This window comes from Bos indicus x Bos taurus, chromosome 24 (assembly GCF_003369695.1).
Source record: "Bos indicus x Bos taurus breed Angus x Brahman F1 hybrid chromosome 24, Bos_hybrid_MaternalHap_v2.0, whole genome shotgun sequence".
In the NCBI taxonomy this organism is placed as follows: domain Eukaryota; kingdom Metazoa; phylum Chordata; class Mammalia; order Artiodactyla; family Bovidae; genus Bos; species Bos indicus x Bos taurus.
In genome coordinates, this window is record NC_040099.1 from 43,306,910 (window position 1) to 43,328,252 (window position 21,343).

The 21,343-nt window shown below is 42.3% G+C and overlaps 1 protein-coding gene and 1 pseudogene across 6 annotated transcripts in view; both read right to left on the bottom strand.

Annotated features, from left to right (window-relative positions):
• Positions 1-20,364, bottom strand: part of PTPN2 (protein tyrosine phosphatase, non-receptor type 2) — a 68,123-nt gene extending 47,759 nt beyond the window's left edge. For 5 of the 6 annotated variants that reach the window (XM_027525555.1, XM_027525559.1, XM_027525558.1 and 2 more), the window contains exon 1: positions 20,200-20,364. In XM_027525555.1, the coding sequence (XP_027381356.1) occupies positions 20,200-20,268 (69 nt within the window). In that variant the 5' untranslated portion in view covers positions 20,269-20,364. The remainder of the gene's footprint in view (positions 1-20,199) is intronic. The other variant, XM_027525560.1, reaches the window with a different exon arrangement.
• On the bottom strand, positions 8,878-9,098 carry LOC113882620 (annotated as a pseudogene).
• Positions 20,365-21,343: the final 979 nt, after the last annotated feature.

The following is a 21,343-nucleotide window of genomic DNA, read 5'->3' on the forward strand; positions in this document are numbered from 1 at the left end:
GGGCTGGACACAGCCCTTCAAGCAAAAGGCTCTGTTCTCACACACGTGCACTGCACTGCTCTGCTGTGCTCACACCCACAGCCACATTAAACAGTTCAGGCAACTACACTGCAAAGAAGGAATCTCAGGTCACCACACCACACTCCAATTCCAACTAAACTCTCCAAATAATATCTGCCTATACTCCAGAGTGTCGATCTTAAAATTGTAATCTATTTTGTTATCTTCAAGCCATATAACTGTTACTTTATTTTGAGCTCCAGAAATATTCTCAAATCTTATTTTAGAGCCACAAATGCTCATTTCAGGACCCTTCCGGTTCTCAGCATTCCACAATGGAAGATTCTGTGCCACGATGCCTGCATGAGGCACTCAGCGACGTGGCGTGTCTATCATGACCAGCATTTTTTCCCCACGTGGAACATTACCCTAAGAAGTCAGGTAAAAATAGAAGCATATCCCCTCCCAGAAAAGGAGTACACATTAACAGCAAAGAACAATTTGGGCTTCTGCTCACACTACTACATGTAGAGAAACAGTATTTTAAAAATTAGGCACTAAGCAGTTTTGTAAATTAAGCATAAATAAGTTTATTCAAGATTTTCCCATGCCTGCCTGCCCCCACCCAACAGCCCCACGACAAGTAACTTTATAGCTCATCTTTTTACCCACTGGGCGTTCCAACAAGAATTGGGAACAGAGACCAACTCTCAGTGAAAGGAATCACAGCCTCTTTGTGTAACAGGAAAGGGGGTGCATCATATGCTGGTGCAGCCCTTCCGGAAAATGCAATCTGCCATACACAAAGAAACAGAAACACACACACTACAGTCATTGCCACTGACTTTGTTTGGTAGCTGGTTCTGAATTTCTCAATATCAGGAAACAATAATAACTCTATCTCCTCCTTAACACTTCACATTTCTAATTCATACCTCGTTTCCTTTTTTTAAAAAATTTTTTAATCAAAGGATAATTGCTTTACAGAATTTTGTTGTTTTCTGTCAAACCTCAACATCAATCAGCCATGGGTATAGATAGATATATCCCCTCTCTTTTAAACCTCCCTCCCATCTCCCTCCCCACCCCACCCCTCTAGGTTGATACAGAGCCCCTGTTTGAGTTTCCTGAGCCATACAGCAAATGCCCCCTTGGCTATCTATTTTACATATGGTAACATAAGTTTCCATGTTACTTTTTCCATACATTTCACCCTCTCCTTCCCACTCCCCATGTCCATAAATCTATTCTCTATGTCTGTTTCTCCACTGTTGCCCTGAAAATAAATTCTTCAGTACCATTTTTCTAGATTCTGTAAATATGCATTAGATATTTATCTTTCTCTAACTTCACTCTGTATAATAGGTTCTAGGTTCATCCACCTCATTAGAACTGACTCAAATGTGTGTTTTTATGGCTGAATAATATTCCATTGAGAATATTACTCTTGAGAGTCCCTTGGACTGCAAGGAGATCCAACCAGTCCATTCTGAAGGAGATCAGCCCTGGGTGTTCTTTGGAAGGAATAATGCTAAAGCTGAAACTCCAGTACTTTGGCCACCTCATGTGAAGAGTTGACTCATTGGAAAAGACTCTGATGCTGGGAGGGATTGGGGCAGGAGGAGAAGGGGATGACAGAGGATGAGATGGCTGGATGGCATCACCGACTCAATGGATGTGAGTTTGAGTGAACTCCGGGAGTTGGTGATGGACAGGGAGGCCCGGTGTGCTGTGATTCATGGGGTCGCAGAGAGTCGGACATGACTGAGCTACTGAACTGAACTGAATATTCCATTGTGTATATGTACCACAACTTCTTTATCCAGTCATCTGTCAATAGACATCTAGGTTGCTTCCACGTTCTTCTTATCTAATTGCATTGGCTAGAACCTTCTATTCAATGTCAAATAGAAATTATTTTTTTCTCTGATTTTGGAAGAACTACTTCTAAGGTTTAACCACAAAGTGTAATATTTGGTTTAGATTTCTGGTCAATATCCTTTTTCAGGTTAAGAAGGTTCCCTCAGTCTCCAGTTTACTGAATGCTTCTTTCATCATGATTGGGTGCTGAATTTTATTCAGTTTTCCCTGCATTCATGGAGATAATCATAAGTTTTCTCCTTTAATCTGGTAATGTGCCGACTTACAATAATAGATTTTCATTTAGATATGCATGGGCATGCATTTAAGGTTTCTCCATGTCTTTTCATGGCTTCATAGCTCATTTCTTTCTACTGCAGAATGATATTCTACTGTCTGGTCATACCATTATTTTAAGATGTATGCATCTACATATTTAAGTTGACCTCTAATTTTCTTGTCCCATACAATTTATTCAGTTTTAGTATCAAAGCTCTACCAGTCCCATACAGACTATTACCTTTCAGTTTCAAACACTTTTCCATGAAAGCATATTGTAACAAACTCCTGTGACTGAGTGAAAAGAGAAAAAAGCTTCATTTCCACCAATTAAAAAGTTTTAAAATGTCAAATAGTAAATTTTATATGTAAAGCTAAACATATTCAGGTCTAGGCTGATATCTGTATAATTTCAAACACTACATGAAGAGTTGAAACACTATAGAGTACAAGTAAATTTATATTCCAAGTTAGTAACTGATATAAAAGAAAAACATGAAAACTACCAAAACACGCGTTTCTGTTGACAGCTCTTCTGCATCAAATGCAGAGAAACAGTTGACAAAAATATGAAATTTTAACAACAGGCAGGAAAGGAGAGTGAAGAGATGCTCAGACATGCTGCTGCAGGGGTGTAAACTATTGTAATGTTTCTGTGAGAACAATCTGATATGGTTATAATTTGACCCACCAACTTTACCTCCAGGATTTATATCACAGTCACACACCAGTGTAACAGGATGTTCACTGTCGTTAACAGTGGACATCGGCAGCAACCTCAGGGCCCATCAGGAGTGACATGGAGGTGAGGGGAGGAAGGGGGACAGGTGGGAACCAGGAAAGGGACACAAGCGCTACAAACATGTGCGTGGGATGGTCTCGGGCACACAGATGTCGAGTAGCTCCCACCTCCATCCACGCAGACACAACTGTGCCTGAGAACACAAGGCACACTTCTGGAAGGAGTCAAAGCATTAGTAACTTGTGGGGAGGAAGAGGAGGGTCAAGATTTATATCGTTGTGTTGTGCTGTGCTTAGTCACTCAGTCGTGTCTGACTCTTTGCAACCCCAGGGACTGTAGCCCTCCAGGCGCCTCTGTCCATGGGATTCTCCAGGCAAGAATACTGGAGTAGATAGCCGTTCCCTTCTCCAGGGGATCTTCCCAACCCAGGGATCGAACCCATATCTTCCGCATTGCAGGCGGATTCTTTATCATCTAAGCCACCTTCAGAAAAATATAGGTAACAGGACACTCCATGTTCCTACCAGTGAGTTTAAACATTTGTTACCACTTTTTGCCATATTTGTTTCTAGTCTTTTTTAGGAAAGGAATAAAGCTCATTGTATACAGCTTTTCTCTATCCTGCTTCTCTCTCTTCTATGGTAACCCTCCATCCTTTTAACTGTTTTTTTACTGGAGACCTTTTGAGCCATTTAAATTTTTAACCATATGTTCACATATTCTTCAGTTTATATATTACTGACGCTTTAAAATAAACTAGCTAAAATACAAATAAATACTAGTATAATATCAGTCTTAATGCTAATGTGTAGTTTTAAAATCATATCAAAAAGTTGTTGCAACCCACAGACTGGGAGAAAATAGCTGCAAATCATACATCTGATATGGGATTAAAATTCGGTGTATGTTAAAAAAAAAAACACCTCATACAACTAAAAACTACAACAAATTTTAAAAAGGGCATTCTACCAGCCCTTCCTCAATACCTCTGTTATGCTTATACAACTATTTTTCACAGTTAAGTCCATGTGTTCGCTGCTGTTTCCAGTTTTTTTCTTGAAAAAACTTTTTTTGTGTATACTGTAATGAAACTGCTGATATGACAAAAGAAGAAAAAGGCAAGGTCCCAAGTATTGGGGTATGGAAGTGATCTTAATGTACAAAACACCAATTCAGTCACTCAGTAATGCCCGACTCTTTCCAACCCCATGGACTGCAAATGTACATGTACAGAACACCGTAATGTACAAAACGCCATAAAACAGTCAAATGCTTGGGGTTAAGAAATACATTCGTAACAAACACATTTTCTCAATTAATTTTTTAAAAAAGAATTCTACAGAATCTAGTCTCTCAAACTTCCAAAGCTATCATTATTATTTGTTCTCCTTTACCTTTAATTTCAGTGCATTTAGAAAAAAACCCTTCCCCCTTGTGGCTCAGCTGGTAAAAAATTCGCCTGGAATGCGGGAGACCTGGGTTCAATCCCTGGGTTGGGAAGATCCCCTGGAGAAGGGAAAGGCTACCCACTCCAGTATTCTGGTCTAGAGAATTCCAGGGACTATACAGTCTAAGGGGTCACAAAGAGTTGGAAACAACTAAGCAACTTTCACTTTCACTTTCCAGCACTTTAGAAAACAGCTGTAGAGGTATATACTAGCTGCTTGCTCCAATAGACTTTTTCTTACTAAACGTTTCTGAATGTAGTTTTTTGACTTACAACAAGCCCAATTAAAAAGCTTGTATTTCCCAAACTCCAGTACAGCTAAGAACAGTCATGGGGCAGTGCTCTCTGGCCAATCAGTGGGAATAAGCAAAAATCACTTGGTAGGCTTGCAGGAGAGTTGTGAGCAAGAGGGCTGGCTCATTTGAGCACAGGCTCTGACGTGGGGGTGGCAAAGGGCAGGAGCTGTCCTGTGACCCTACGGTGACAGCACATTCTGAGGAAGGTTAGGCAGAACGAGAAGAGGGTCACAGATGGCATGATGGAGCCACAGGAACAGGCCTGGACTCCTATCCCAAAAGGAAGTCCCCATTTGTTAAGTCAGCTGTGGCTTGATTTTCTTTTCTTTTCCGAGCAGCTAAAGAACAGGTCTCGTAACTAATACAGACAACAGTGCCAAATCTCAACAGTAATCAGATCTGACACTGAGAACAGATTTTGAGGACCACCTAAAACATAAATATCAATATCCTCAGATATCAGGGAGAAATATCAATAATCTCAGATATGCAGATGACACCACCCTTATGGGAGAAAGTGAAGAAGAACTAAAGAGCCTCTTGATGAAAGTGAGAGTGAAAAAGTTGGCTTAAAGCTCAACATTCAGAAAACTAAGACCATGGCATCCAGTCCCATCACTTCATGGCAAATAGATGGGGAAACAGTGGAAACAGTGGCTGACTTTATTTTTTGGGGCTTCAAAATCACTGCAGATGGTGATTGCAGCCATAAAATTAAAAGGAAGGAAAGTTGGAAAAGGAACTTTTTCTTAAGTTTCCTTCCTTAATTAGAAGGAAAGTTATGACCAACTTAGACAGCATATTAAAAAGCAGAGACATTACTTTGTCAACAAAGGTCCATCTAGTCAAGGCTATGGTTTTCCCAGAGGTCATGTATGGATGTGAGAGTTGGACTATAAAGAAAGCTGAGCACCGAAGAATTGATGCTTTTGAACTGTGGTTTTCGAGAAGACTCTTGAGACTCCCTTGGACTGCAAGGAGAGCCAACCAGTCCATCCTAAAGGATATCAGTCCTGGGTGTTCATTGGAAGGACTGATGTTGAAGCTGAAACTCCAATACGTTGGCCACCTGATGCGAAGAGCTGACTCATTTGAAAAGACCCTGATGTTGGGAAAGATTGAAGGCAGGAGAAGGGGATCACAGAGGATGAGATGGTTAGATGGCATCACCGACTCAACGGACATGGGTTTGGGTAAACTCCGGGAGTTGGTGATGGAAAGGGAGGCCTGGCATGCTACGGTTCATGGGGTCACAAAGAGCTGGACATGGCTGAGCGACTGAACTGACTGACTAAGACATAAAAATAATTTTTAAGCACTTTGTGTACACAATAAAGTACTTGGTGTTTCTCAAAATGGGGAGGGGAGGGGAAGCGCTAAACCACCCCCCAGGTCTGCTATACTCAACACAGTATCCACTGATGTCCTCCTGCTGAAACATCCCCCTCCCACCACAGACAGAACCATGAACTGTGGCCCTAAGTACCAACCAAGGATACTTCTGTCAGTGGTAAACCTGTTAACCTGAGGTCTCCCGACCCCCCAGAGTGCTGACAGCGGGCTGGCTGGCTCTGCTGTGGGGTCGCCTGTGCCCAGCAGGCCATCTAGCAGCAGCAGACCCTCCCCCATCTGTGACCAACACACCCACCAATACCCAGCTGAGAACCACTGAGCTCATCTAACACCCAAGGCCACCTTTAATCAGAGGTAAATTTAAGTGGGGAAGATCTTTGTTTTAAAGAATTTAACCCCCAAAAACTTATATTCTATTGATTTCTATATGATTTTTGCTCAAAAAAGCTAGGAATAATTGACTTACTCGTTATTTCTCTGTGGCAATGATCCAAAACATATCTAACTCATGCACAAAATGTCTTTCATGGAGTTATTTATGATGCTGAAAGGCTAGAGATAACCTGAATGTTCACTTCAGGGAAACAATATGAACCATGAACAAATCATGGCACATCCCATGCAGGCATTCCTGCCAGCAGTCACATAAACTCATACTATCTTGGAATGGTAATACACAACATAAACAAAGGCATTAACAAATCAATAAATGGAACTGGGCTATTTGGGAGAAACTTTCATTTAGCTCCTCAGCTGTATTTCAAAGTTACTTGCACGTGTGAGTTGACTATGTTAAGATTGACCAACATCTCCTTTTCCCCGGGATCTGATGCAAATCTGACCTGTTCTTCCCTAAAGATAACTTGTCTTGCTTTTTCTTTACCCTGAATACTTAGAAAGGTCAGCAAAATGGAGCCAAGTTTTTATGCTTTTTAAATGTATTCCTGGTAAAAACTTTGACCTTGAGTTTCAAGGCTTTCTTTGGCTCAGAGATGTTCTTCACTGTCTCCTCAGTTCCTGATTCATCTGTCTCCTCTGTCCTCTCTTTCAGAACTTTAACCAGACATTTGAGAAATTCCTGTGCTTTAAATGCTCTCTTACTATTAATCTTTCTCCTAAATTCCTAAATGTGAGGTTTTTGTTTTTCAAGTTAACTTGGCATTCTGCACAATCTATTCTGCTAGGGAGTCCTAAATTTTCTTTACAGTCACATTTTATAACTTCAAGAACTCATTCTTGATCTCAGCTTATTTTATTTTTGCAATCTTCTCTTGTCATATTGGGGATCTGAATTCCACTTTTCTCTCTTTTTTATACTATTTCACATGCCCTAAAGGACACAGTTTCATTTTCTTCAAGTGCTGAGTTTTTCATATCTCTAATATTGTGTTTGTTCATCTATACAGGAAAGTGCCCTTACCCAAACTTTTGTGGATGTTCACACTTTACTATCAAAATTCCCTAAGTCTCAAGTATGTGGGTGGGACCCTTCTCTAGTGTCAAGAAATAACTTTTTTCCCCTTATCACTCTGTTTTGGTCATTTCAATAAGAAAGAACAACAACAAAAAAATCTTCTACTGCATGGGATTAAAGACCTAGAAAATCATATCCGTTTCTCATTTTCTGACTTTTCTTGCTGTCAATTTTTTTTCTTACTGTCAATTTTTACTGCTATTTGTACAACTGTGTCTGACAACTTTCTCTTTAAAATCAGACCTCAGACTTGAAATTATCAAGGAGCAAGTCTATTAAGTGCATAAGAAAAGCATGTTCACATTTAAAGTAAACACAGAAAGAGGATTTACATTTGCCTGAAGATGAGCAGGCTGAAGCCAAGTCAAGGAGTAGGGGAAGACGGGTCCAAGTAGACAAAATAGCTGTGCAAAGTCACAGACATGTGAACATACATAAGGAATGAATGAAGAATGACTGATTGGTGTTCTGCAAGAAGCATAAGCAACACAACACTTGTGGTTCACAAGAGAGGGAAATGCAAGACTGAAGGATGAGCAAGTGGCAAGAGATCAGATCATGCAGGCCTTTGTTCATGCTTCACTCACCCAACACACACATAAGACCCTACAAATTATGCAAATGGTGTTGTAAATGGATGGGCAGGAACAAGGAAAGATGGATTACTCTACATATAGTATACTAAAAGCAGTTATTCAGAAAAAATTAATTGATCAGGAACAAGACAAGGATTTCCACCTTCATCACTTCTATTCAACACAGCACTGGATGTTCAACCTGAGAACTAGGCAAAAAAATATTAAGCAATCCAAGTTGGAAGGAAAGTTGATGAATTACCTCTACTCACAAAAGATGTGATCTTGTGTGTAGAAAAACCTAAAGAATCCACAAAACAACTGTTAGAGCTAATACACATTCAGAAAAATTGCAAAACACAAAATCAACACACAAAAATCAGCTGTTTCTACATACTAGCAATGAACAATGCAAAAAACTGAAATTAAGAAAACATACCCATTTATAATAGAATGAAAAGGAATAAAACACTTAAGAATAAACTTAACCAAAATGGTGAAAGATCCATACTCTAATAACTATAAAAGATGGCTGAAATAAATTAAATACAACCTAAACAAAACGGAAAGCTACCTCATGCTCATCGACTGGAAGACAGTATTAAGATGACAAAATGATAAGAAGTGATTTTCTTTTTTTTTTTTAATCAAATACATATTTAATTAAGAAACTAATAATGCAATATTACCCAAACAAAATGTAAGCACACGTTCAATTATCATGTTCCATATTTCAGAGAAGAGGCATTAAGGATTTATGCTATAAGTTTATTTACAAACATATCTAGGATGCTGAGTTCAAGGGATTGATCCTTTTAAGAGACTGCACCTCTTAACATGCTCCTCTTCCTATCTGTCTCATGGATTACTTTTTAAGCAGTTGGTGTCTTACTATAAAGAAAGGTGCAGCAAATCCAGACCCAAAGAACAAAGTCATCATAGCGAGTAATCTCCACTTGTTTTCCACTGAAAATGGTATATTCTTCCCTGGACCCTCCTCATAGTGGCTCCGACGAACCACAGAGGTTGTGAACCTCCGGATGCTCTATCCCAACATAGCACTGTTGGACGCTCTACAAAAGATCCAGAGACGGGAGGCAGAAGAAATGGCGGCTGCAAACCTACCGCTCCTTGACTCACGACCTTGTTCCTCTCAAGAAGTGATTTTTCAATGTAATCCCTATCAAAATCCCTATTTGTTCAATGTAATCCCGATCAAAATTCCAATGACAATTTTATAGAAATAGAAAAACTCATCCCAAAATTTATATGAAAAGTCAAGGGATGCAGAAAAGTCAAACAATACTGAAAAAGGACAATAAAGCTGAAGAATCACACTTGCCTGATTACAATATTTATAGAGCTACAGTCATCAACCCCATGTGGTATGCCAAAAAGATAGACACAGATAAGTGGAATAGAAGAGAGTTCAGAAATAACCCTCAGATCTGTGGTCAACTGATTTTCAACAAATGGGCCATGATCATCCAACACAGAAGGGACAGTCTTTTCAAAAAACAGTGTTGGGAAAACTGGACAACCACATGCAAAAGAATGAAGTTGGATTTTTACAATACACCTCACAGAAAAATTAACTAAAAATGGATCAAAGACCTATTTATAAGAGCCAAACATAAGAAAATCTTAGGAGAAAACATAAGGTTTGAAAATCTTCATGATCTTGAATTTGGCAATGGTATCCTAAATTATGACACCAAAAGCACAGGCAACAAAGCAAAAATAGATGAACTGGATGTCATCAAAACTGAAGACTTACTTGCATAAAATGACACTATCTAAAGAGTAAAAACCCACAGACTAGGAAAAAATATTTATATATATCTGATGAAATATTAATAACCAGAATATATAAAGAACTCCTACAATTCAACAAAACAAAAATTTAAAAATAGGCAAAGACAAACACTAGCATGGACAAAATCTGAAATACCAACACCACCAAATGATAACAAGAGTGTGGAGCAACAGAACTCTCATTCACTGCTGGTGGGAATACAAAATGGTTCAGCCATTCTGAAAGACAGTGTGGTGCTTTCTTACAAAACTACACAAACTCTTAACATATGACCTAGCAATCAGGCTCCTTGGTATTTACCCAAAGGAGCTGAATACTTATGTCCACATAAAAACCTGCACATGGATGTTTCTATCAGTTTTATTCATAATTGCCAAAACTTGGAAGCAACCAGTATGTCCTTCAAAGGCTGAATGGATAAATAAACTGTGATACACCCAGATGACAAAATATTAATCAGTGTGAAAAAGAAATGAGCTATCAAACCATGAAAGACATGGACGAACTTTAAATGCAGATTTCTAATTGAAAGAAGCCAACGTGAAAAGGCTACATCCTGTATGATTCCAACTATATGACATTCTGGAAAAGGCAAAACTATGGGGACAATAAAAGATAAGTGGTTGTCAGGGGTTGGAGGGATGACAAGGTGGAGCACAGAGAATTTCTGAAAACACTCTGATGATGGCACAGTGATGGTCAGAGGTCATATAATACATTAGTCCAAACACACCGATTATACAACACCAAGAGTGAATCTTAATGTTAAACTATGGATCTGGATGATTATTGGCAGTGTAGGTTTATGGATTGTAACAAATGTACCACTCTGGTGGGGAACGCTGATAATGGTATGGGGCCAGGGGTGTATATAAGAAATCTCTGCCTTCCTCTCAATCCTGCTGTGAACCTGAAACGACTCCAGTAAAGTCTTAATTAAAAACAAACCAAAAAAGGGCAAAGGACTGGAACAGTCATTTCTCCAAAGATATAGATACAGTCAATAAGCACATGAAAAAGATGTTCAACATCCTTAGTCATGAGGGAAATGCAAATCTAAACCTCAATGACATAACTACTAGGCAGGACCATAATTTTTTAAATGGAAAATAAAAAGTGTTAGTGAGGGTATGAAGAAAGCAGAATTCTCAAACATTGCTGGTGAGAATGTAAAATGTTGCTGCCACTGTGGAAAACAGTTTAGCAGCTCTTCCATGTTAAATATAGAACAAAGGTCTGTCTAGTCAAGGCTATGGTTTTTCCAGTGGTCATGTATGGATGTGAGAGTTGGACTGTGAAGAAAGCTGAGTACCGAAGAATTGATGCTTTTGAACTGTGGTGTTGGAGAAGACTCTTGAGAGTCCCTTGGACTGCAAGGAGATCCAACTAGTCCATTCTAAAGGAGATCAGCCCTGTGTGTTCTTTGAAAGGAATGATGCTTAAGCTGAAACTCCAGTACTTTGGCCACCTCATGCAAAGAGTTGACTCCTTGGAAAAGACTCTGATGCTGGGAGGGATTGGGGTCAGGAGAAGGGGACGACAGAGGATGAGATGGCTGGATGGCATCACCAACTCGATGGACGTGCATTTGAGTGAACTCCAGGAGTTGGTGATGGACAGGGAGTCCTGGCATGCTGCAATTCATGGGGTCACAAAGAGTCTGACAGGACTGAATGACTGAACTGAACTGAACCGTATTATCCAGCAATTCTACCTGTATGTCCAAACCAAAAGAATTAAAAACAAGGACTCCAGGACTTCTCTGGTGGCTCAGTGCATAAGAATCAGCCTGCCAATGCAGGCAACTCGGGTTTGATCACTGATCCGGGAAGATCGCACACACCAAGTGCACCACAACTACTGAGCCTGTGCTCTGGAGGTCAGGAGCCGCAACAAGAGAAGCCACTGCAATGAATGAGTAGTCCCTGCTTAACGCAACTAGAGAAAGCCTGTGCACACAACAAAGACCCAGACCAGTGAAAAATAAAAAAACAAAACAGGGATGCCAATGAATATTTGCACACCAATGTTCACAGCAGTATTATTATCAAGAGCCAAAAGGTGGAAACAATCCAAACATCCATTAGCAGACAAACAAAATGTGGTATATCCATACAAAAAAAAATATTCAGCCATAAAAACGAATGAGGCTGCTACAGATGACATTGTTCAACCTTAACAACATCATGTTCAGTGAAATAATTCAGATACAAAGAGAAAAGTACTACACGGGCCCATGTGTATGAAGGATGTAGAGAGGCAGATTCATAGAGCTCAAGTAAAGGAGAGGTCACCAGGGACCAGAGGAGGAGGAAATAGGGAGTTACTGCTTACTGGGGACAGGGTTTCTGTTCAGGGTGCTGAAAGGGTTTGGCAAATGGGGATGATGGCTGCACAGCACTGTAAATGGAATAAATGACTCTGAATTGTATACATTAAAATGGTGAAAATGGCAAATTACTTACATTTAACCACAGAAACAATGTGATAAGGTGTCTACCTCATTCCTCATACCAAAATCAAACCCTGGTTGAGCAATGATTCAAACATAAAAGAAATAAAACCATAAAATTGTTGAAAAACATTGGAGAAAGTTTTTTTGTAATCATAGAACAGAGAAAGCCTCTCTGAGCTATGGCACAATAACTTAGAAAAGGCTGATAAATCTCATTTCATTAATATTTAAATTTTCTACATGAAAAACTATCATAAATAAGGGCAAAATATATTTTGAAAAATATTACAAATAAATATTACAATTATGAATAAAATTTGAAGAAATATTTGTAATATATGACAAAGGTTTAACTTCCTTAATATGTAAAGAGCTCTAACATACCAGAAAGGGAAAGGAAATACAAGTGACTTTTAAAAGTAAGTACTGTTAAACTTCATTCATAAGAAAAGAACTGCAAAATACAAAAACAGTAAGACCATTTTCCACCTCATGAACAAAGATTAAAAACTAGGCATACAAAGGTGTAGGAAACCGGCACTTTCCTACACTACTGACGCGGACGTGTGTGTACATGCTCTTTGCAGCACTGCTCGTAACAGCTAACGGCCAGAAATAACCTACATGTGCACAGATGAGTGCTTAAATAATGAACACTGTTCAGCTGTTAAAATGAACACGTGAGATCTATATGGAAGGATTTTCTATATGTAAGAGTAAAAGCAAGGTGTAAAACAGTATGCTAACATTTGTTTTAATGGTGCTGGACAGAGAGAGGGAGGGAGAGGGGAGACAGGCAGGCAGGCAGGTAAAGATGGGTGTGAATGGAGAAGCACAGTGATCGCCCACAGGAAGGAACCAGGAAAGGTAGGAGCAGTGACTTGCTCTTGCATTGCATGCCCTTCTATATTTTTCTCACTCTTGCCATATTCCTGAAACCCCAACCAAGCCATTTACTTATTCAGGTATTAAAACATGAGCTCTAGAATTCAGTACTGGATTCCTATCTGGACCTGCTGGTTAACTGCAGCATACATCTGGAGAAGCAGTTTTTCTCATGTGCGACCACCTGTGAGATAATCCACATGAAGTTACATAGTATCTGTCTGATACAAAGGAGGAGGTTCAAGCAAGATAAGCTATTTTATTCTTATTAAACTCTCTTACTCAAAGAGGGCCTCTCAGAAAGCATGATACACAGCAGGACATACACCAGGAGGAATCTGATCTCCCCAGACAGTGAAGGGCACTCTCAGAGCCATAACCAAGCCTGAACACTCTTAAGTAATGGAGTTTGAAGGATGTGAGACACTTAGCTTCACACTTCACTGTGTCCATCCACAGGACCTTCATACAGAGTACAGGCAAAAACATCTGACTAATAAAGAGAACACTGAGCCATCATATAATTCAGGATTCCCTTAGGGATCTTAAGTATAAAGGAAGAAATTTTGGTATTTCTCCCATAATTACAAACAACCAATTTGGGATTATCTTAAAGATTTTTTTTTTCCTTATAAAATTAACATCTCTTTTCCCATTTCCTAAATTCTTACTTGCTGTTTCATCACAAGAGTTCAGGATAGAATATTCTACAGTACAAGGATACATTTTCCGTATACTATGTAAAAAAAAGGTATGTACCAAGTACTAAAATATTGTTTAATATTGTGTAATTTTCTTACCCTGATATTACTACTAGTAATAGGGATTTCAAAAAATAAAAACTTATGATTTGAATGCAACGCAGGAGATCCTGTTTCAATCCCTGGGTGGGGAAAATTCCCTGAAGGAAATGGCAACCCTAAGCCTGGCAGGCTACAGTCCATGCGGTCACAAAGAGTCAGACACGACTGAGCAACTAACCTCACATCACATCACCTACGTTTTGTAATTTCATTGGTTGATACAGTTGCCACTGTCATAGAGAACCTGGACTGTCTGAGGTCCCAACCTTAACTAGGAGGAGCGGACCACCGTCCAGGAACCTTACTCCAGCCCACTTTAAGAACTCCTGGAAGCACGACTAAGCAAACTGTCAAGAGGAAATGATAGCTTTCAGAATACAAAACTGTTTGAATACAGTGAAAGAAACAAAGTAATTCAGCATGAGACTTTCTCTAGAGGAATGCAGGCAGTGTGACACAAAGTTATCAGTGATAGAGACGTGAGCCAAACAAAGCGACAGAACAATGAGCTTATTAAGTTAGAGTACTGGGTGTGAAAGAGTAGGAGCATATTAAAACAAACAAACAGAAAAAAGCCAGAAATCCACAGACACAAGTTTCCTGGAAGTCAGCAATCCCAATGGTCCTCAGGGCCTATGATGCCCTTGAAATCATACACCAAATCTAGGGGAATTGTACGTATGTGGTCATGTCTCTTGTTCACAGGTTTTAATCTTGCTGCGTGTCTAAATGTGTCCACGATCCTTAAAAGCAAGGATTTCACTGTTTACTACACCATAAATACTACATTAAATTATCACTATACTCAATACATTTAAAATAGCACTGTACTCATTTCAGACAACAGCCCAGCAGGCAGAACATCATCCCAACTAAGAATGTAACAGAAAAGCTTAATATTCCACTCAGAACAGCAGAGTCAGAACTCACATGCTCTAACACTAGCTGGCTGAACCATATTTGTTCCTTGGCTATCAGCTGCTATGTTGTAATGGTATTATCAAAGGTTCTAATAAACTAGTAGGTTTAAATATTCTCTGCCCCTAACAGTTTACCAGTAAGAAATAAAAATTTTAATGGCGCGACCAACAGGGAACAGAGTGTGGAGAATCTAGGTAAGAATTTCCAGGGGAAACAAATCATAGGAATGCTGAGAAAGTGAAGAGCATTTAACTTAATTTAGCACTTATGTAAATTTTAATTCTGCTTTCCTAGATTTTATCTATGGTTTACTCTCTGGAGAGAGAACAGAATAAGAAAACAAAGCAATCAAGCAGGGGATCAGAACTGCAGGAAGAGACACCAAGAGCTGAGCTACAGACTTCCTCAGCCTTGGTGGCTAAGGCTCTGTGCTTCTTAGTGGCTAGCTACTTCCTAGTGTTAGTGGCTAAGGCACTGTGCTCCCAGTGCAGGGGGCCCGGGTTCGATCCCTGGTCAGGGAACTAGAGCCCACAGGCAGCAACTAACTGTTCGTATGTCACAACTAAAACTCGGTGCAGCCAAATAAATCAATAGATACATTAAAAAAAAAAAAAAAAGAACTGTGACAGTTTTCCAACAGGGAATAGCAAATTCTTGTGGATACTAATGACCTAGGAGAAACCAAAAAGGGTTACTGGAGATTCTGTTTTAAAGTCAATACCCTGAATAAGAGCAAGCTAGAAAGTGCAGGGCCAATGCAGCCATCTGGAATTCCATGATTCTAGGTATCCATAACCTAGAGAACTAGGCTTCTTCCTAGGTGGCTCAGTGTAAAGAATCCGCCTGCCAATGGAGGAGACCCAGAAGATGTGGGTTAGATCTTGGGGCTGGGAAGATCCCCAGAGGAGGAAATGGCAACCCACTTCAAGTATTCTTGCCTGGGAAATGCCATGGACAGAGGAGCCTGGCGGGCTACAGTCCATGGGGTCAAAAAGTCAGACACAACTCAGCACCATGAACACAACCTACAGAACCTGTCAAAGGCGAAACAGTACTGTTTCCAGTTCTATATCCTTCACCAGGGTATCATTCTCCGGGTTGCTTTTCCTTAAAATGGTGGTTCTGACCGTCTGAGGAATCAGAGAGTTCCATTTAAGAATCTGACTGAAGCCCTGAAATCCCCTAGAAACCACATCCCCAGGGGCATTCAAATAAGTTTGCAGTTTCAGGGCACTTGGAAATCCCTTTCCAGTCTAATCCATGGGTCCCAGACGTGGTTTTCAAGGCCTCCAGTCCCACAAGGACCAACCTATTATAACACATCCCACTCTCTCCTGCCATTGAAAATGTCATGATTCTTTCAGCGCCACTGTCTCAAGCAGATCATAAAGGAAGCAACAGAGGCTGTCATGCTGGCAGAGCAGGGCAGGCTGCAGTGAGACTCAGGAGCACAGGCTGTGAGTTCCTAGTGGATGTGGTAACCCTACAGCAGTCACAACCTCGTGCTAGACGGGGTCACCTCAGCGGCAAGTGAGGAGCTGGAAGAACCAAGGTGCTGACATCTCACAGTAGTACTTTTGTTTAGTGAATGCTAACTGAGCATCAGGCACACCTTAGGCTACAGGCAGATGGTAGGGAAACAAAGGAAAATGAGGCAGTCCCCAAGGAACTACACAGACTGGCAGACAGGTGTACAACAATGGGATTCATATGCTAATGAGAGAGCATTCAGAATCAAAGGAACAAATAGCTTTGCCACAGTGGTGATGTGGTAAAGAATCTGCCTGTCAATGCACGAGACGTGGGTTCAATCCCTAGGACGGGAAGATCCCCTGGAGAAGGAAATGGCAACATACTTTTCCTGCTTAGAAAATCCCATGGACAGAGGGGCCTGGTGGGCTACAGTCCACAGGATCACAGAGTCAGACATGACTGAGCGACTAAACAACAACAAAATGACTGATGTCTAGTCTTGAAGACATTTTCCAAGACAAGTAAGGTAGGCAGAGAGTATGTCCAACTTGTCTAGTATGTCCAGGCAAAGACTCCAAGGTGTGAAAACACAAGTGATTCTCAAGGAAATCAAGGAGTTTAATATGGCAGCAAGCCCTGAGTACTTACATTAAGGCTGGCAGAACATGGAACAGATACTGCAAGGGAACAGTTTTAGAACAAGACAGCTTTGATTTTTCCTCCACACTGGCTGCCAAGGTAAGTGCCAGAAGAATAGAGTTCATTTGATATTTTACTTCTAAAAATCAGCTGACTCACAAATGATAAAAACTGCTCTTACTCTGACAATATTTGAACCATGAATTTCTATTGAAGAAAAATGACCAGTTAAGTATTCCACAAACTCTGATTAATCACCCGAATTCTTCCTGAACTACCACTTACAAGAAACATTACTCCATAACTTAGCTTTTGCCACTTCCCTACAGTTTTAGTTTCTTCCCCGAAAGGCTCACACAATTCCATTCCTTTCCTCTGCCCTTCTAATGCCCCTGCTGATTCACATGGCAATCAGCAGCAACAAGGGAAAGGCAGAAAGGGATCGTGAACATTTCTCAAAAAGCTAGAATTAACCTCAGACTATATTAATGCTACTAGCTTGTTGATCAGACCAAATTAGACCTTTCCAGCAATCTCACTTCTGCCAGCCGCGCCCATTCACAGCAAGGCTTTCCACACTGTGCTCCTGGTCCCATCAGCCCCTACTTCCTGAAGCTTCTGGCTCCAATATTCATCCCTTCTCTTTCTTCAATCTCCAACCTATCTCTTTAGCCTCCCCCGCTCCTTCCGGATCATGTAAACCATCAAGTCACCCTTCTGTGGTAGGAAGTCAGTGTTCAATAAACACATATTAAGTGCCACTAGATAGATGCATGTCCTGCAGGAATCCTGATGAGGCACTGAACACAAGCAACCAAGAGTGAGCTCTAATCCAGTCATTCACTCCCAGAAACCTCCCATGTCACAAGTTACCTTGTAAAAGCAACTGTTCAGAGAGGGCAAAAAGGAGTAAGGGGCCAGAGTTCAGACTAAAAAGAATACATTTCCTTTTCTTACAGGACTTTGACTGATAAGGTATAAAGTAAAAGTTCTCACACACTAAAAGCAAGTCTAGCTCTTAGTTCTAGTCAGTTTTTTTTTTTTTTTTGCTCAACAGCAAAGCCTTTCTTTTCCTAACCAAATTAGTATTGCCAAAAAAAGCACAACTCTTCTCAAACATTATCATCAACATACCCTCTGCTGTGATCTACAAAGCAGAAAGTCCACTGAAACACTTTTTTCTACTCAAACAACAGTGGTTTGCTTAATGGAAACTGCTGTCCTGAAGTCCTGTGCTTCTGCATCACAGCCAATGCCCGGCCTTGAAAGGGGTGGCCATAGGTACATCCAGGGGATCCCACCCTGCCAGGGAGGGCCGGGAAACCACCCCCTTCCTCGAGGAAGTGAGAATCCAAGGACGAGGAGGAGGTAGTTAAGCAAAGGTGGGAAGAAACAGGGAAAGAAAAGTTGTGCGGAGGCAAAGAGAACTGTCTCTACAAAGGTCTTAAGAGGACAGACAGCACATTTCAAGGAGCAGAAGAAACCAGTGGAAAAGTGGGAAGAAAGACACATGGGGAGGCAAGACCCGTGGTCTCAGGAGCTGTGGCGGGGTTTCAAGGCACCATTCCAGCTCTGTCCCCCATCTGACTTCTGTTTTCCACTCAAATTGCTCTCTTTAAGGAACCTGTTGATCTTTGAGACATTAACTCAATGGGCCTCTTGGATTGTGACCTTGTTGATGCCCACTACAGCACATGCCTACTGACCATCAGCTCCCTCCACACCCACCACCGATTTACTCCCATTCCTAAGGCTATTCCTCTCTAGTCTTTTTGCAAACTTCCCTTTCTCTACCTGTGTCCTTAAAAACTGTTGTCTGTCAAGATTCTGTACTTGGCCTTCGGTATTTCCAAACCATCTGCATGATTTTTACTGACCTAACTAAAGCTCTTGTCCTTCCCTTAGGAAAAAAATTAAAATGAAGAGCTTTGACCAACCCACTAAAGGACTCCTAGGCAGAAGCCCATGAAGAGTTTCCTGAACTCCATGCCATTGAATACAATTTTTAGTGGATATAAATGCATTTTTCTGATGAGATGAATTATAGTTCTCATGGAATATTCAAGGGTACTTACTAATGAAAACAAAAAAAGTCAAAAGTGCTTTATCAAAATGTCCAGGTGAATGAAGCTGTAGCAAGCACCACCTCTTCTCAAACCTGGATTCTGATAAACTGCCTGCAACCTGGGGACAGTCGTCTCTTTTAATACAAATGTAACTAGAGAAGACACAGCTGGCACCCTCTCACATAAAGCTTCCTACGAGAATCCGCATTTAAAACTTCCTATTATTGGGAAAATCCTTACCAGTATTCTTTGCAGTGAGTACCCAATTCTAACGCACGCTGACCCACGTCGATCAGGGTATTTATTACACGTCCTGCTAACGTGCTCAAGAAGAAAACGTTACATTACGAACATAATGACAAGAGGAACTTTCATCTAATTAAACGGGAAGGGGGAAAAACCCGGGAGCAAGTAGATTTACAGGAAAGCCCTTTTTGTCGTCTGACTGTACAGACAGCGACCTGAGGAGCCAGAACAGCATTTACCTCACACCACTCACTATAATCCTGGGAACAACATGCAATGATTAGCAGGAGGGAGCGGACAACTAGATCATTTGAAGACATAAAATGAAGTTCTACTCGCACAGAAAAGGTCCGTGGTTGAGTCGGGAGACCGTCCCAGGGCACGTCTCCCCGAGGAGACCAGAAATCAAGCCAGGCGCCCGCGTCCGCACAGCCGCCTCACGACATGCGGAGACCCGACCCCGCCGGCCCGGCCTGGGGTCGCGCGGCAGCCCCTTGGAGCCTCCCCTGACTCACCGAGCTCCTTCCGGAAAGCTCTGAGGGGGCGACCGCGCGCCGAAGGCGCTCAGGCAGCCGCGAGCCGACCGCCCAGCCAAGGTCCCGCGACCCTCCCAGGACCCCCGACCCTCAGCCGCCCCCTGCCCTGTCCCGGCCACGCCCACACCCGCCACCGGCACCGCCCCTCGGAGCCCACTGCGCCTGCGCGCATGCGGCCTCCCCAACCCGAGCGCCGAAGCACAGAGGCCCTGGGCGGCGCAAGTGCGCCGCCACTTCCGCCCCAACGGGAGGCGGGGGAGGCGGCGGGTGCCTGCGGGCGGGAGCCCGGTCCTCTGAGGGGGACGCCGGCGGCTCTGTGAGCCCGCCACTCACCAGGTACAGCTGCTGCCAGCGATTCTGAGCGTCTAACTCCTCAAACTCCCGTTCGATGGCAGCCGACATGGCGGCGGGAGCAAGCTGTCGCGAGGGAGCCTGCGCCGGCGGAGAGGCTCAGGCCCCACACGATCCGGGCAGCGCGCAGCCGCTGCCGCGCATGCGCGCTCCACGCCAGCCCCGCCCCGCCCCCACGCCGCCCCGGCCGCGGGGAAAGTACCTGGTGCGTGGCGTCAGCGCGCCGTCTGCGCTACGCGGGGCGGGGCGCCGCGGGAGGCGTGGTCCAGGCGGTGCCCAGGTGGAGGGGGCGGGGCCAGGCAGCCCCAGGGGCGGGGCGGGCAGGCCGGAGAGGCTGGGCTTCAGGGAGAGTTGCAGGTTGAGCGCCCCGGGGTTTGAATTTTATTTTGAACATCATCTAGGTCAGTTTAGCGGCATGTGCCCCACTTTCTTCTCTAGGATAATGTAAACTGGGACTGATGCCTGCGCCTGGCCCCCCGCGGGTTTTGTGCCAAATAAACCGCCGTTACACCAGGAGAGGCAACGTCTCCTGGAGGTTGGAGACGACAGCTTGTTAAGTAAACGTTATACAGCTTAAAAGTTAGTGTTACCTTTGTTGTTCAGTCGCTCAGTCGTCTCCGGCTCCTTGCGCCCCATGGACTGCAGAACGCCAGGCTTCCCTGTTCTTCCCCGTATCCCAGAGTTTGCTAAAACTCAGTCCATCGAGTCAGTGATGCCATGCAACCATCTCATCCTCTGTCCTCCTCTTCTCCTGGCTTGCTTCAATCTCACTGAGCGTCAGGGTCTTTTTCAATAAGTCGGCTCTCGGCTCTCGGCTCTTCTCATCAGGTGGCCACAGTATTGGAGTTTCAGCATCAGTACTTCCAATGAATATTCAGGGCTGATTTCCTTTAGGATTGACTTGTTTGATCTCCTTGCAGTCCAGGGGACTCTCAAGAGTCTTCTCAAGCACCACAGTTCGAAGGTATCAGTTCTTCAGCTCTCAGCCTTTTTTATTGTTCAGCTCTCACATCCATACATGACTACTGGAAAAACCATAGCTTTGACTATACAGATTTTTGTTACCTGTAAAAAGAACAAATCATCTCATAACAAACAAACATGCTGATTATGGAAATCATCTCCC